The sequence below is a fragment of the Cupressus sempervirens genome, chromosome 2 (genome assembly GCF_028749045.1).
Source record: "Cupressus sempervirens isolate cs-2001-9-10 chromosome 2, ASM2874904v1, whole genome shotgun sequence".
NCBI lineage: Eukaryota > Viridiplantae > Streptophyta > Pinopsida > Cupressales > Cupressaceae > Cupressus > Cupressus sempervirens.
In genome coordinates this window covers 90,270,689-90,288,487 of record NC_143119.1, presented here as the reverse complement: position 1 = coordinate 90,288,487, position 17,799 = coordinate 90,270,689, and the positions used below count along the sequence as shown (strand labels likewise).

General features: G+C 33.0%; 1 protein-coding gene across 1 annotated transcript in view; it reads left to right on the top strand.

The window, feature by feature from the left end:
* Nucleotides 1-17,799, top strand: part of LOC149571173 (seryl-tRNA synthetase / serine-tRNA ligase) — a 46,856-nt gene that overhangs the window by 26,607 nt on the left and 2,450 nt on the right. The window contains exon 5 of the mRNA XM_089812736.1: nt 14,619-14,812. Coding sequence (XP_089668862.1) covers nt 14,619-14,812 — 194 coding nt within the window. The remainder of the gene's footprint in view (nt 1-14,618; nt 14,813-17,799) is intronic.

Here is a 17,799-nt window from a genome sequence, read left to right as displayed (position 1 = left end):
GCAGGTTATTAGTTTATGTGTTGTGGATGTCCTTGAGACTACATGGATTCACTTCTTTCAGATATTGTGAGTGGATTGGTTATAAATTTGACATTATCTTTTGCAGAGGGAGCTTTTTGGTATATATATGTTGGAAGCATGAATGCTGATGATATTCCTATGGGGGAGTATTGTAGAAACATGATTAGATCATTATCATGATGATATGTTACATTCATGATTGTGTTTATCATTGATGTCAACATAGCAATTTTTTATGGTATCTAATAGAAAGAACAACAGTAAAGATCAAGTTGGTACGAACAGATCGTTGAGTACTTTCAGTAGCGATGTTAAAGGGAGATTATACTATGTGTCTAGTATACGCAACTAACCTTGGAAGCATAAGATATTAAGTCTGGAAGAAGTTATGCAAGTTTCGGTGAAGACTGTTTTGAGATCGAGTTTACAGAGGCATGTTCTGGTAAACTTATTATATCTCTTAGCAGAGATGTTATTCTGAGAAGCTGAAGTTAAAGATGTAAAGAAGACATGTTGGTGATGACATGACTAACCTCGCTCGTCATAATGTTGTGTACGGAAAGTTATTCAAGTTGCAAGGTGAAAGATTAATGTTATCGTTAAGTGTAACGTGTTCTTAATGTGGTTCTATAATAATTAATTGAGAAGGGGTAACAACCAACTTAGGGAATTGTTTTATGGATTCGGTATAAAGGAAGAACATTTTCCTTTATCATGTATGGAGGAATGCCAATGATTGGAAGCAACACAAAGAGCAGAATGCGAAGATAAGTAGAGTAGAGTGGAGGTGAAGGAAGCTTCATTGTCGAGGTTTTATTGTGTGATCCGAAGTTTGATACTTGGATCCGAGGTTTGTGACCTGGTCTACAAGGTCTGACAGTGATTAGTCTGATTGACAAGACAAAGGAAAGAAGTTAAAGTATAGTACATACAATTATTTTGCAAGGAATAGTTGAAAGATTAGTTGGACAGTGAGTTCAGTGGTCTTTCCCCAAAAGCTGTTTGGAGAGTGGGTCCTTCTATCTTCTACAACTCTTAGCAGGGTTGGCACAACTCCTAATAGGGTTGGAATCATCTAGCAAGGATTCAAAGTCTCCTAATAGGGATTCATATGTACTAAATGTTGTAATAGACTCCTAACAGGGTCCATCTTCTAACAAGGAATATTTATATTAGTACATCATCTTGTGGGCATCATTCCCACAGGGGTTTTCCCTCTGATCAAGGGTGTCCTTAGTTAACATATTTGGTGTAATTGTCTATGTGCATCTTGTTATGGTTGTTATCTTGGTGGACTATTGTTTCCAACACACTCGTATGAATAACTACATGCCATTGTAGGGTTTAGGGTCGTCTCTATATGAATGACTAAGATGGGAAAAATGGAACCTCATAGTGCCATTTATCATAGGTTCAAAGGAGGTGTCTGAGGGGTCGGCTCTCTAGACTTAATATTTTATTTTTCTGATTAAGTTAGTAGTTGTTTCCTTTTGTTGAATGAGACAAAAAAGTTAATGATAATAGAATTGATCGTATGGCTATTTCTGGTACATCTCTCTGATAATCATGTGGTTATCTTGTTTGATGATGGTTTCGTATGAAATTCCTTTCTGCATGGATGCTGTTTCATTGACTGTGCTGAAGTTATATTTTCCTTTGTTTTAATTTGGTGAGCCTATCACGATCTAGAATCTTTAAGTATGTGTCGTATGGCATATATCAAATATTAATTGCTCAATATGCAACATTCTTTTGTGTTTATGAGAGGATGTTTTCACTTTATTCTTTCAGGTTTAAAGAGTAGATGTTATAATTCATTTACAATAAGAGTTGTACTCAAATCATTGTAGAAGGGAGCTGTGCCTTTAAACATAGAGTCTTTTCAAGTTTTCAAGACTCATTTGTGGTGAAAGCTGTTTTCCTATTAATATAAATTGAAATAACTGGGAGGGAAAAACTATTCACTAACAGTTTTTGGCAACTCCGTTGGGGAAATGGGAATATTTGATTTATAATGGGCTTGCCTCGTCAAGACATTTTCCCAGTTCTTCAACCAGGTCTAGGGTTCGATAATACTCGAGAAGATATTATTTCTGACCTAAATACCCTAGCTTGGAATAACAGGATTAGCAACTAACAAGACTTGTAGGTTAGTCAGGTTCATGAAGACGAAGAAGAGAGAGCTGAACTAATAAGAGGGATACCTGTCGCTCAAGAAGTAGTTGTAGAAAGACTAGACCAACAAGCTTCGAATTTTAACCCTTCACAGTAAATCTAGTAATAAACCTTTTTCCTTTGTCAGGATGGTTGGGGAAAAGTACACTTGGGGTGATAAAAGTAAAGACTCCATAGACGAATCCTTTGAGTTTGTTAAGTCACTAAATTTTGCCCTAGATCATACTCATAAGAGGAAGGGGATAACTAAATGTAGAAGTAGCCCCGCTTCTCCAATCATACCTAAACCAACTACCATTTCCTTGCAAGCTCTAGTCTTGTCTAGAACCCTAATCCTCACACACTTTAATATCCAACTGATTAACTTCCAGTTCCTTGCCATGGCTGCAAACCCTTGGGGTGCTCAAGTGGGACCTTTGGCCCTCAGAGCTAATCTTGATTCGTTACCTAAAGGAGCTCAAGACATTCTAACTAAGTTCAATGGAAATGGGAAGAAATCCACAGATGAACACCTGAATGCATTTAACATAGCCTTTGGAGTTATTGCTGTCAGCTTTGAAAATGTTGCAGTCAGATTGTTTGTGCAAACTTTGAAAGAGGCTGCCGCTGATTGGTTCCACCATCTTCCAAATGGGGCTATCGTTGACTGGGCTTCCATGAGGATTGCTTTGAATCTAGGTTCAAAGCTGCTGATGCTGAACATACTCTTTTGTTACAATTGTCGCAAATTAAAAAGGATGTTCAAGAACCCATGCATGACTTCATAGCTAAATTTAATAAGATCTTGTATAAATCCTTGCCATGAAGAGACCCAATAATGAGAACAGAAAGAGTTTTTTTGTGAATGCCATGCCCCCTGACATAAGTTTTCACTTGAGAAGGAAAAGAGTAGCAAATGTTGATGCAACACAAAGATTAGCCGTAGAGTTAGAAGACAACCTCTTGGCTGCAGGGAAGTGGACATAGGAGATGCAAAATCCTCAAAATCAGGCATTTACTTTTGGTTTGACAGATCCTGTATTTCAGAGATTATTGAATGATGTCTCAAAGATGAAAAGGAATATGCTAGAAATGACTTATTGTGATGTCCCTATAAATTTTAATCACCTAGAAACACAGGGAAGACAACCTCATATACTGTCGGGAAATCAAAAATTAGCAATTGAGGGGCCTTCTTCTAAGAAGGCGAACATGTGTATTTTTCACTTGATTGATGAATATGATGGATCGTCTTGTCCAAAAATGATCCGTTTTAGAGAGATGGAGGTCAATAAAGAAGTTATCGAAGAAATACCTCTCAATGAGGAATCCTCTGGAGGACTTGGCGACTCTGTAAGTTGCTACTTTGAATGAGTTTGACTCAGAGCGAGGTGGCGGCATGCATACTACTCTAGAAGATCCCTCCTGTACTATACTCACCAGGAGTAATCATAGTGATAAGACTCTTGCTTCTTCATCCTCTTCTATACCCACCAATAAATGGTGTGATCATGCTAGACATCACAAGGTTGAATTCAAAATCCAAAAGAACTCGGCTCATGAAGAAAGGATACCCAAAGAAACTGGTCCCAAGTCTGGGTCTAATAGAGTGGAATTTTGTAAGTCCTCCCGGATTCAAGTTTCTCCTTGATTATTTAAGATTTGACCTTGATGAAATAAATAGATTAATTGAATGTGTTAAAAGTCTGGTTCAATCAGATAGCTCAAGAATCAACTCTAAAACACATATTGATCCTGCTGTAGGACTCAATAACGGTGAAACATCTAATCATGCAAAAATATCTTAAGCATATGCAAATGTTGAAAAACCCAACCCATTTTATGTATCCTTGTTCATCCATGGCTGTAGGTTGAGCAATTTTATCATTGATTCTAGTGCCTCTGCCAACATTATGCCTGCTACAGTGGATAAGGCCCTAGACCTATCTTTAACCAAAACCTTTGGTAAATGCTACGCCATGGATTCCAACAAGTTCCCCTTATAGGACAGATAAATGATGCTTAGGTTTCTCTGGCTGAATTCCCTAACAAAAGGCTCAAATTAACCATTTTAGTAGTAGACATTCTTGCTAGCTACGAGATGCTTCTGAGTAGAAACTTTTTGTAAAGACTTGGGTGGGGAGGTAAGATTAGATTGGTCTCAAGCCACTATTCCAATTGGGGATAAGAAAGTTGTACTTAAACCTGAAAACAAAGCCAAATACACGATCCTAGCGTCCGAAGATCCTAGATCCCATTTCTGTACATTGAGATTGATTTCGCTAACTATTTTATTGTCTCTGAAGAAATTATAGGTTCAAAGGAGGTGTCTGAAAAGGGTCGGCTCTCTGGACTTAGAATTTTATTTTACTGATTAAGTTAGTAGTTGTTTCCTTTTGTTTGAATGGGATAGTAAAGTTAATGATAATAGAACTGATCGTATGGTTGTTTCTGGTGCATCTCTCTGATAATCTGGGTCACTGAGATTTCATAAAATTTGCCAATTTTTAAGGGAAAAAGCTTCCATTTAAATTTTTTTATTACATGGACATGTATACTAAGTCACAAGGTTTGAATTCGAATTTGAGTTCGATGACTATAAAATTCGAATGAAGTTCAACAAGAGAAAAAACTTCGGAAGAAAATTTGAATTAAGTTTGCCTAATATAATTTTAATTATTTCTTAAATATATTTAATATATCCCATATATTATCAAAATAATTAAAATTGCCTAATAGATTTAAAAACTTTATAAACATGATGACACATTTATAAGTATAAAACATAGTATATATTAAGTATAAAACAAAAATTTCATTTCACATTAATTTAATAGATTGATTAAATATATTTCTAATGACCTATTTACTCAAACATTTTAAAATTTAAAGAATCAACTATATTACTTCAAAAATAATATATTTTTAAAACATTTCATTTATACTTAACAAATTTAATAAAACAAAAATTAATTTGAAATGAATAAATATAATATATGCATTATTACATTAATAACGAAATAAACCTAAGATTAGTGAATATTATTCCATTTGTACTTAATAAATTTAATAAAACAAACAATACATTTATGCATTACAATGAAATCAACCTAATAAATACTTTATTACATAACATTATTAAATAAATTTAGCAAAGACTTTTACATTAAAATAAATTTAACAAAGACTTACGATATATTATTACATGAAATAAATTTAACTATATAATTACATGAAATAAATTTAAGAAGACATTTGAGGAATTTGCAGACGCGGGAGCCGAAAAATTGCAGGCAAAAGAAAAATTGTTGTCATTTGCAGGATCCTATGCACACTCATCTACAAGAGTTGGAAATTTCGCATGTGCACACTCCATCTCTACATGACTGTACAAACCATTGTTAAAACCTCTGTTGAATCCTTTGTTTTTAGAATTTTGTGCGTTTTAGGGCTGAAAAAAATGGTTCCAAAACCCTAAAATATGTTGCCAAATGCCTAGAATAGTAGTTTTTAAATGTTTACAACAATAAAAAAAATCCCAATTTTTGTGGGCGAACATTGACAATTTTCATTGAATATTTTAGGAAAAATTAATATTCGGCAAAATCCAAATCTCATGCTTGGGATTCACCGAATCTTGTGACTTAGCACGTATATACCAAAAATACTTTATATATGTTGAATTTAGAGATCAAATTGCATGAACTATTTACTTTAATTTTGAGTAAAGATATAAATATTGTGCAATTCGATTAATCATAAGAACTTATTTGTCATAATTGACGAGACTAAAATGATTATAATAATTATTGTAGGGTTCTTTGTTATTCTCCAGAATAAATAAGGCAAAACTTTGTTACCTTCCTCTTTTAGATCATATCCAAACAAATAAGGCAGCTTTGTTATGGTCTTCTTTTGTTTCATATTGTAACAATTTAAGTATTTGAAATTTCTACAAACAAAATCAATTTTAAATAAGAAATAGGATTAGTCAAGCTATACAATATATTCAATGTAGAAAGAGATTTTTTTTGCCTATCTCCCATGCTACTACCCGACTTTGCAAAAATTTTTACCCAACTTTACTAGTTCTAACTTCAACATTGTGTGTCAGTTTCATTGAGAATCATGTCACGTTGTAGGCTTTTATCATTAGCCTAGCTTTTAGAGTTTTTACAATAGCATTTGCAATTTGTTTTGCCAAATAAATGACAAAAATTAATGTTGGAAGTCATTGATCAAAAAATCTCATTTTTTTGGGGAATATATCATCGCAGATGTTTGCCACTTTGTACTTTTATGCTATTAATATATTATTAGTTATAATAATTAAAATTTTGAAACTATCCTATAATATTAATTATAAATTATAGGGGTCAAAGAGCTCGGGTCATATTGAAATCACGATTTAAAACTGTTAATGTTTTAAGGATTGTTTCTGCAAATGTAATAACATTGCCATGATATTGGTATGTTCCAAATGTAGATTTGAATCTCACATAAATATGAGAGGAGACATGTCTCTATGGTTTAATCATCATTTAATTAATAAAAATAATGATATCTATAACAATATATATATATATATATATATATATATATATATATATATATATATATATATATATACATACAATAATATATATTTTTAACATGAATAAAATATATATATGAAATGATGATTTACCAATAACAATAATGTATCTTAGATCAAATCAATCCAACTGAAGCTACAACCTTAAAACTCCCTCTTAGCTAGGGAGGATTTGTAGAACATATTATGCTTTCAAGCATTTAAGGATATCAGTATATGTCCGTCAACTTAGATGTTATCTTTCAATATCATCCGAAGTATGATTCAACAAGAAATATCAATCATATGATATTCATCATACTTATATTCTTTTGGTATGTGTACTGGCATCAAAAAAATCCTTGATGTCTACCAAAAGAATATGTTTATCCTAGTAGGATGAGTTGTTTGATATCTGGCACTCCGGGACAACATCTTAATCTAGTCTATCAGATAACAAGAAATCACAATGTCATGGTTTCTACCATGACAAGTATCATGATCTCTGGCACTCTGGGACAATAAATGAAGTTTAATCATGATAATTTCATTATCATGACGACTGACACTTCGGGATAGCAACTAAATGTAGTTTGTCATGATAATAGGTCAAGCTATTAATAAGATCGTCACCATACAATAGCAATCCTCTAAAAATACATCAATGAAAGATCGTCACCTTTCATGACATAATCCACATATGCAAAATAATAACCACCATGAACCAAGTCAAAGGGTGGAACAAGGACTTTCACCTCAACTTCTCTCTCATAGAGAAGAATGTATTACAAGGAATCACTTAGAATTTCTCCCTCATAGAGAAGATATCATTCACAAGGGATTGCACCTCAAAATTCTCCCTCTGAACAATAATCCTGGGAAGTTAGGTCCAGTAGTTACTCCCTTAGAGGCTCTTTGCCCCCAAGGATGCTTGTCAGATTCACTCTGAATCTGATATCTATCTTTTGACTTTCTAATGATAAGTCAATAGTTCTTCATAATGCACACAAGAGTAGGCCCATCAAAATCATGTAGTCACACACATGTATTTCTAGACTCCCCCCAGAGTATCAATCTTTTAAGTTCTTGCGTTGCCTTTGAAGAAGAGCTCCCTCTTAATGTAGAAGGATACTCATAATCTCAATCATCAAAAATATTTGCTTCAAGAGCCTCACTTTATCCAGCCTGATGACAATTTCTTTCAAGCTATTGTCATAAGCTACCTAATGTGCCATTTTGCTTTTCTTGCAATATCAACTTTAGACACAAAGGAAAAGATCAAGGAAAAATAACTCCTAGTACAAATAAAACTACAAAGGACAGAGAGACTGTAATGAGTAGATAAATGTAATAGTTAAGAATAATAAACACTTATCTCTACATCACCATCATTAATACAAGTTGCCCAAGAGATGATTTAGATTTGAAACTCTAATGATGTTCTTTCTTTTACATCTCCCTTCTAAAGATGGTTCGAGTGGGAATGAAACATTTGTTATTATTTCCCCCCACAATGTAAAATTCCCACTTATTCCACTATTTTAGAATTCATTCCAATGTTGGCTAGAGTAGACAAACAATGCTCAATTTTGTATCCTCCTCATTCCATTTTTGAACCGTTGCATTATTTCATGGGAATATATTTAGATTTAGTCACTTCTAAAAACTTTATTGCTTTCGTATATCATTGAGCCTTGTCACTATTGATAGTCACCTTTTAGCAAAGCTTTGAGTGTTTATCATCTTACCAACGAGTGAATCAATTGGTTATATTTGTTCCATGTTTGCTTTAAGAAAAATATTTCCTATCACTATGTAGAGGAATTGGTAGATTATATCACCAAGATGACTATATAATTAGAATTCAGTAGTCATTGGTAAGATCTTATTGATGTATATCAGTTAGCTTGTCCATAATATAATATTATTAATTTTCAACTTAATATTGTGCCCCATGAATTGATAGTTTGTACGTTAATTGGGCTACATTAAAAGATGAATTCCTTGAAAAAATATATATCTAACTTTTGATGGTTTTCTTCTTTGCCATGCTCGACATACCCCAACTGATTGTTTGTCCACTTCAACACTTGACATGACACTACCAGTCACATTGCCAAGCAATTTGTAGTTCAGTAACATGAAGTGGGCGAAAGAGTTAGTCATAGTGGAGAATAGCATTCTAATTTTAGCTCCTTTTGCCACCTTGTATCATGAACATTATATGAAGCAATCTACAGTACGCACAGTATTTCCTTGTCAAATTATTTGTCACTCATATAATAATCTGGACTCTACACGAGAAACGATGTTTTCTTCATGTCACTTGGAGGAGTATGCAGCCTACGTAGTCACTCATGTCTAGATAGTAGATAAAATCATCGCATTGCAAGAGTAAATAGAAATGTTATCTAGTGCCATTTTTCTATTCTTGGGAGTTTTTCTGAGGTATAATAACCTTTCTCTTCATATACAAAATATGCAAAAGCTTAGCATCCTTTTGCAAGAACCAGCCAAAGTAGATCACAAGGGTAAATATGATAGAAGACGTGAATGATTTTGGTATAGGTTTTAAGCATAAACGAAAGCTCAACTAAACACCATGGAAATCAGGCATAATTTGGGGAAAATATCGCAATGTGAACGGAAGTGGTACACATTGCCTTTTGTATTTTTGTGGGGATTATATCATTGGCTTATATCACAGTTGTGTATTGTTGTACATGGTGGTGGCCAGAGTATGTTTCACGTCATCTCCATAATGGTTGATGAAGACATCCGAGGGAGATATTAATACGATCTAGATCACTGAAGGTTATCCTCTACTTGCTCCCTCTCATTCAAGGTTGTCTCTAATGAAATGTCAGAGTCCCTAAGAATCTCAATCTCCCTCTTCTTGCAGTAAAATTCTCAGAGAAAAGGATCAAGGCAAATAGTTCTTATAGTACATATACAATAAGAATGTTAGTAATTGAACTCATGTCTATTACTAATAACATAAAAGATTATAACATAACCTAGATATTACTATACTTCATTTTAACCTTTAATATTCAAATAATGAATCTCTTTATGGTTAACAAACATTATATTGAATTTTCAAATATCATTTTGAATAAATGCATATATATCAATACATATTTCACAATATTCAATACAAAATATATTACATATTCATTGACTTACTAATGTTGAGGAAACCTCAAATAAAATATATATGTATATTATTCAATAATAATATCAAAGAGGACATACCTTATGCCCACCTTTATAACAATAGGCTTCATCCACTTGTTATGGTTATCCACTCGCTATACAATTTAAGATTTACTCAACATGTGAGGATATCGTACCCAATCTCCACATCATACAATTTGCTCTCTATTTGATATGCATGGTGCTCAATTTATAAATATGAATTGACTTATAATTTTGTGTAAGCTAGTTGATGACTTCACCACATTGATCCCTCAAATATTAGCATAGGCCACCTCGATGCTGATGTTATCTAATTGTTGGGCATCCTCGTTTGATGGTTATCATGTGCGTGCGTGCGTGCGTGCGTGTGTGTCTATATATATATATTTAATCCTTTTCGGGGGCAATTATTATATTAATTTGGGATCCATTTTGTACTTCCTTTTTAGCAATATCATTTACTAATGTTTTCTCTTATAATTTTTGGTTTATGCATTAATTGAGTCTCCCTTTTGTTTATATAAAATTGTATTTCTTCTGACGTGGGGTACCTCTGCGTTTTGTATCTATAATACTCTTATGCAGATAAGATAAGTCGACGGTTAATTTAATATAAATCTGCAGTGCGCCTCGCATTTGCCAATGCGGAACTTTGTTTCTATATTCACTATTTACAAACATTCTGATCAATTATTCCAGATTTGCACCATATTGGCCTTCCATTAGATTGTGAATCATATATTTGCAATTTTAGATGGTTTCCCATATCCATCTTGCGCCTCTGATAAATTCATCTGAAATATTATCAATGGGTTTCCTAATGATATATCTTTGTGTCGGGAATCACAGAGATGGATATATCTATTTTGGATAATGGTTTATTTCAGGATGTACAAGTCTGGAAGTATGTTGTTGACGACTTGTCAGGCATACGAATCTGTGATGATTTGGTCAAGTTTTATTGTTTGGGTGATCTATGTCAAATTTTCCTATCACTGTGGCACATGAGATTGTGTCTTTTATATCTCTCATTGAAATAGTTTGCATATTACCTTCCGTGTGAGTTTACTTAGATGTCGTACATTTAATACGCTTCCTTCTATCAATCTCTGTCTTGTAAGTTTCTACATCTTTAAAATATATAATCATGTATCTGTAATTTGCTCATACACCATCTAGCAATATGTATAGGAGCCTATGGTAGTGATTGTGTCTCCACTTGTATCCACGTTTATTCTGATCAACATCTCTCCTTTGGAGTTTGAAATGCTGGTTGTATGTCTATCTAACACTTGTTCAAAGGCATTTAACACCTTTCCAACAGATCTATCTTTTGCATATAGCGCACTCTAAAAATGCCATCTATGTGTGAGAAATGATGGTAAACAATTTCATTTGTGAACATATATGCTACGTTCAGTTTTCTTTGTTACATTTGCAGGTTGGCTCTGATACCATGTTAATGTTTTAAGAATTGTTTCTGCAAATGTAATAACACTGCCATGATATTGGTGTGTTCCAAATGTAGATCTGATTCTCATAAATATATGAGAGGAGGAGACATGTCTCAATGGTTTAATCATCATTTAATTAATAAAAATATATTAACAAAAATAATAATATGTATAACAATATATATATATATATATATAATTTAACTTGAATAAGTACATATAGGTAATGATTATTTACCAATAACAATAATGTAGCTCAAATCAAATCAATCCAACTGAAGCTACAACCTTAACATAAACAAATTCATTAGCTGCTTCAACACTATATCACATGTCCTTTACAATTTAGCTAAGTTACCATATTTGCTACCCAGCCTTGGAAGTCGGAAGTCGATTCGCTCGATATTCTTAGTCGGCTTAAAATTGTTGCAAAGTTGTCATTAGACTGTGGCATTAGATTGTTGCAAAGTTGATCATAGAGGAAAAACTTGTGAGGCGGAAAAGCACATGGATGAAGCAAAATGACAAATGGATGCGAAAATGGGATATCAACATCCAAACCTGCCCGGATAACATTATAGAAATAAAAAAGTTTGTCAATGAAAAATTTCGCAATATTTTGTGGACAAGACGCATAGGGCAGAAAAAATCTTATTACATTAAAGAATTTAATCCCACTTCTAGTCATGATGAAAAGGCCTATATAAGAGCACCTATTAACTGGACAGCAAAAATGTTGATGGCACAACTTTGAACTAGTTCACATCAGCTGCGATGTGAAACTGGTCGGTGGCAAGTTCCAAAGGAAGAGTGGGTAGATAGAACATGTTTATTTTGTAATATGGGAATAGTTGAGACAGAGCAGCACTTTGTCAAAGACTGCCCGGCTTACAATGACATCAAATCTGGTTATACAAAAATATTGCAGAACAGGGACTTCAACTATTTATTCGAGGAAGATCAAGTAAAGAGAGCAGCGGATTTGATTACCAAACTTCAGAGAAGGAGAGACAAGTTAACCAAAACTTTACAACTGACTAGTTTCGCTCCTGACTCGGGAGGGTGATTGCATGGGTCCCATAGACTACTTTAGTCTCGTGGACGTCATTAAAATCTATCATATCATCCGCTTCAAATTTGTATTGCAGGACCCTATTTGAATTTGGGTCAACTTTGGGTGAATGTTGGAAATGATGTGTGATCCTAGAGAAAATGATGATTGACTTTGATTGCTTTGACTTTTCACCCGAGTTTTTTAAACATCTGTTTTTCATTCCAATCCTAAAACGACAACATTCAGCATTCATATTAGACGACAAACTGTTTAGTGTTTTTTTTGGTATTAAACGACAGGTCTCTTCATCACACATGAGCGAACTCACGGCACAGGAGCATGCTTACGACCTTAGTCATAGGGTTCGCCAGACATTGTGTATGAAGTTCAGCCAACTGCTATAAAATGTGAAATATTCTGTCAAGTTTGCCCTTAAATTCATACAGATTAAGATTTGTGAGCTTTTCATCTTCAGGGGTCACCAAAAAATCATCACGAATTGCATGTGGTGAAGTATCTAGATTCTAAGCTCCATTCAAGAGATAGAAATAGACATTGTGTACAGTTTCCGTTTAGGAGAAAGAAGTCTTTTTAGGCAAGCCTGGTTTCCACAGTTGGAGAGAAGCCCGAGTAGAAATGTTTTATCATGCACTCAAATAGAGAATTTCGTTACAGACGTAACAGTAAAACCCATTGCGCATGTAATAGAAAATTCGTCCCCTCTGCGATGGCCATCGCTCTCCACATACAATGAAAGTGAAAGTCTGTCTGTAATTTGTGACCTCTCTAACTCAAAAGAATTTGTGACCTCTCTAACTAAATGAAAACATATGAACATTTTATTAGATTTTATTAACAAGTCAAAATATACAAACTTGAATATATTTTTAATATATACTAATTTTATTCCTAAATTTATCATAATGTATTTAAATTCAATTATATTATTTATTTTTTAATAAATTTAATTTAATAAGTGAAAATATTTATTTTTAATAGACTGCGCAATAGACATATATATACATTTATATATTTTTATAAAAAAAACAACAATTGTATAGATGAACCCAAAACGAACCCGAACGCAACCCCCAAAAAATTGGATGAATTTTGAACCTGCATCCTTACCAGAATCTCAACCGGCAACTTAGCAATTCAGGATGATTGAGGTCCTTTCAAATTTTGTTTATGACCACCATTGCTCCTCTCACTTATCTGATTAGGGTTTTTCAGAGGTTCAAAAGAAAACTGAAGGGACAATATTACAACTTTTTTCCAAGCTGATTCCTTGTTTACTTAACTTTTGTCCAGTAAGCAACCCTATTTCTTAGTGATTTGTCAGTTTTGTGAGTTTTTTTGTCGGGTTTTATAGGTTTTTGGAAATGACCTTTTACCTTTTTTGCCATTTTTAGAGATTATAATATGATGTTAATGTGCTCTAAATGGAAAAAAGGTCATTGAAAATTGGGTCAACAATTTCTTCATAAATCAACATTTTTTGGGGAAAAATTGGCAAGCTTTGGGATTTAGGATTAGTTGGGTAAAATTGGGATTTCTTGGCAGATTTATGCTTCTATGATTTAAAAGATTACAAAGACGGTGCTTCTATAATGAAACAATTGTAAGTTAGAAACTATCTGATATTTACATAAGTTACAATGTTGACCATTAATTAATAAAGATTTAATTCTAATAGCTAGATTTATTAAAATTCATTTTTGAGGACTTCTGTACTAAAATTAGGAGTCCAAAAGACTGCTCTTTTAGGAAGCACTTCTGAGTTGCTCTAGTTACATGTGGGCATGTACCTTTTTCAATATAAAGGCTTGTGACCTGCTCTGGGTGACGTAGGCCAGACCATTCTCAGGATTTAAACCTTGACCAGTTTGGTCCAGGTATATCCATGTAACTAGGTGCACCAAAGACAGTTGGGGATTTGGTGTAAGCTAATGAGATAATATTTTATAAATGCCTCTAATAAATTCTGAAATTTTGCTGATATGCAAGCTTGTTGGTTTAAATGGCACATGCAAGAATTATAATTATGGGGTCTTATTAGGTGCTCATTATTATTTATCACTTTTTGGTAAAAAATGTGTACCCTTAATTATTCAGTGAAATCTGAATCTGCTGTAGCTAAAATGTTCCTTTGTTTGTACATTAGGTGCTGATATAGCAGGAGGGAGAGGATACTATCTAAAGGGTGATGGTGTACTTCTTAATCAAGCATTGATAAATTTTGGCCTTGCATTTTTGAGGAAGCGTGGATATTCACCGTTACAGACACCTTTCTTTATGAGGAAGGAAGTTATGGCAGAATGTGCTCAGTTAGCGCAATTCGACGAAGAGCTGTACAAGGTATGTAGTTCTATGTTTGTGTATGTTTCTTTTGTTTTATTTGTTGGCCTTGAATCGGCTAGCTCTTGCATAATTGAACACTTGAATAGAGTATTACAATCCATGAGATCTTACACCAATATATATTTGTTATGTATCTGCAATAATGTTTAACAAGGATATTTTCTAATTATGTTGAGAGGCATTCTACAATGGCAGCTAGGGGTGGTGCATAATGATGTGAGTGTGTCTATGACAACAATTTTTTATTATTTATAGTTTAAATTTGACAACCATTTACATGTCAAAATATTAGTATTAATTAGAAATATATTGCTTATAAAATAAACACTACATAAAATGTTATAATTGTAGTTACAAGACTTGGACTCGGATTCCATACCGGGCAAGCTGATTTTTGACTAAGACTTGGCAAAAGCTTGGCAAATTAAACCTTAGTGAGCTATTCATTATATATATATATAATCAAATTAATGAATAGACATGTCCCATGAAGGGACATGCATGCGACATGTCTCTTCTTATCCTTTTCATATTATAAATAAGAGGTTGCTGCCATTTGGAACACACATACCAAATACATGGCAGTGCTTAGTACATTTGCAGCGATCTTGGAAAATCAACATGGTATTAGAGCCAAATTGCAAATGCAAATGTACAAATAGAGACCACTAAATGAATCACCTTCGTGTATAATGGAAGAATCACCGTTGCTAAAAACAGGATTATCCCTGCAAGCAATTTCCAGTCCAAAATAGAACGTAGTTGTAACCAACGCAGCTTGGAGAAAATGCAGATAAACTCAAAGGAAAGCCGGCAAGGGCTCAATCATTACATTCATCATCATGAAACCATATCAAGTGGTCCAAAAATAGTGTTATTATTGTGGCATTATAATTTACGATGCTTATGCATTGGAAGTACTCATGAATGACAGCATACATTGATAGAAATAACATTTAAAAAGTAACACAAAAACATGGTTTTAGTATCATTGGCAGAACAGATGTCATTGCCAAAAGTTTAGATTATCTTCTTGAATAATGATGTCTCTCTTTAGATTATCTTCTTGAATGGAGTCGTCTGGCCTTTTCTGTGTGAAGAAAGTAGAAAATATAATCGCAGGAAATAAGCTTATTGCTAAAAATATTTGGAGGTCTTGCTGAATGAGACAAGTCCCATCAAACAGAGATTTTGAAACCCATTCAAAACATTGTGTCTCAACAAAATCATTTGTTATATGTGAAGATCTAAAACTTTTAAAAGGTTGTCGTGATTGAGAATCCATGGCTTCTACACTAGTTTTCCAAAGTTGTTCCCAGTCAGACTCCACTTTTTCCAAGACGGAACTCGGAATGAATGTCTCATTCTTAGTATCAATCGAATGCTTAAATACAAAACGATAGCTGGCAGATGAAAGTTATGTGTCCTCCTGATTTGAATAGAAGCTTTGGGCAGATGCTTCCTATTTTAAGCCATTAGGGCTTGTTTGGCTGCAAGAATTGTCGAATCCGACATTCATCTATGCTGGAATAAGCTCTTTTCTAGTATTTGTGCATTCTTAAAATAAGTTCTCAAATATCATTTGGACCTGTTTGGTTGACCTAGAAGAGGAGTCAAAATATACATATTCTATGTTTTGTTACAACAATTGAAATAGGATTTGGAATAAGTTTTGTTTTAAAATTTTAATAATTAATTAATTTATTAGTTTGGTAATATATTTTTTTGGTCGGTTAGTTCAGTAATATTTTAAATAAACAAGATTTTTTAATTTATACAAGTAATTTTTTATTAATTTAAAAAAAAGTCAAATTATGTTAATTAGCCTTTATTTTTAAAAAAAAATTGACTTTAAGTGAAAGATATACCACAACCTTTGAAGTTCATCGAAATTCAAAGGACATTATTTTGTATATTATAAAATTAATTCTAAATTAAATCAAATTATTTTAATGAGTATAAGATTAAAACTCAAATCATTTTATTTTTAAATATATTAAAGAAAATTAATAATACAAATAAGTCGAGATCATTACTATGATATTTAAATGATCTTTCAACATAGTTTTAATAATAAGACTAGACATATGATTTATTTGTAAAGATAATTTTATGAAAGTGACGGTCATGCCCTCTGTGTATATCATGAAGAAGTGACGGCTTCCAAATGATGTCACCTGTATTTGCAGAAATTATTGAAAGGTGATGATCTTACAATAACTTAATTTTCTATTATGATGAATATCTTATGATATCTATGCAGATCATGATAGATTATATTTGCATGGTGGATGTTTATATGGTAAGCATTATGAGAATGCGTGTGCACATTCCTTATAAACATTTTTTGAGTAGATGGTGAAAATAATGCAAATTGATGTTTTAGAGGCCATTACATAGTTTACGTGTTGAATATCATACAACTTGATATTCTGGAGGCCATTACTCACAGTGTTTGATGAATATCTTGCATCTCATTTTGGAGGCCTTTACTCATAGAGTATTTGGTGAATATCATATGTTGATATTCTGAAGACCAATACTCAATTGTGATATCAAAATGGTGAATATCATATGTTGATATTTTGCAGGCCATTACCTTATTGAGTACATGGTGAATATCAAGTGTTGATATTATGAAAACCATTACTTAGAGTATTTGGTGAATATCATATGTTGATATTTTGAAGGCCAATACTCATGATATCAAATGTGATAATACTCATGATATAAAAATAGTAGAAATCTTCTGATCGAAGATTTCTTAAGGTGTCATTCGTAAAGATTGCCAGTGGTGTAATATCTGTCTTGTGTTTATCCTCCCTAGTTAAGAGGGAGTGTTGATTTTTGGTAGCTTCAGTTGGATAAAATTATGGCTATATCAAATTATATATGAGATATAAGTTTATTATGTAAGAGAAATATATATATATATTCGTTATTATATTAATTATCAAATTAATGAATAGACATGTCCCATGAAG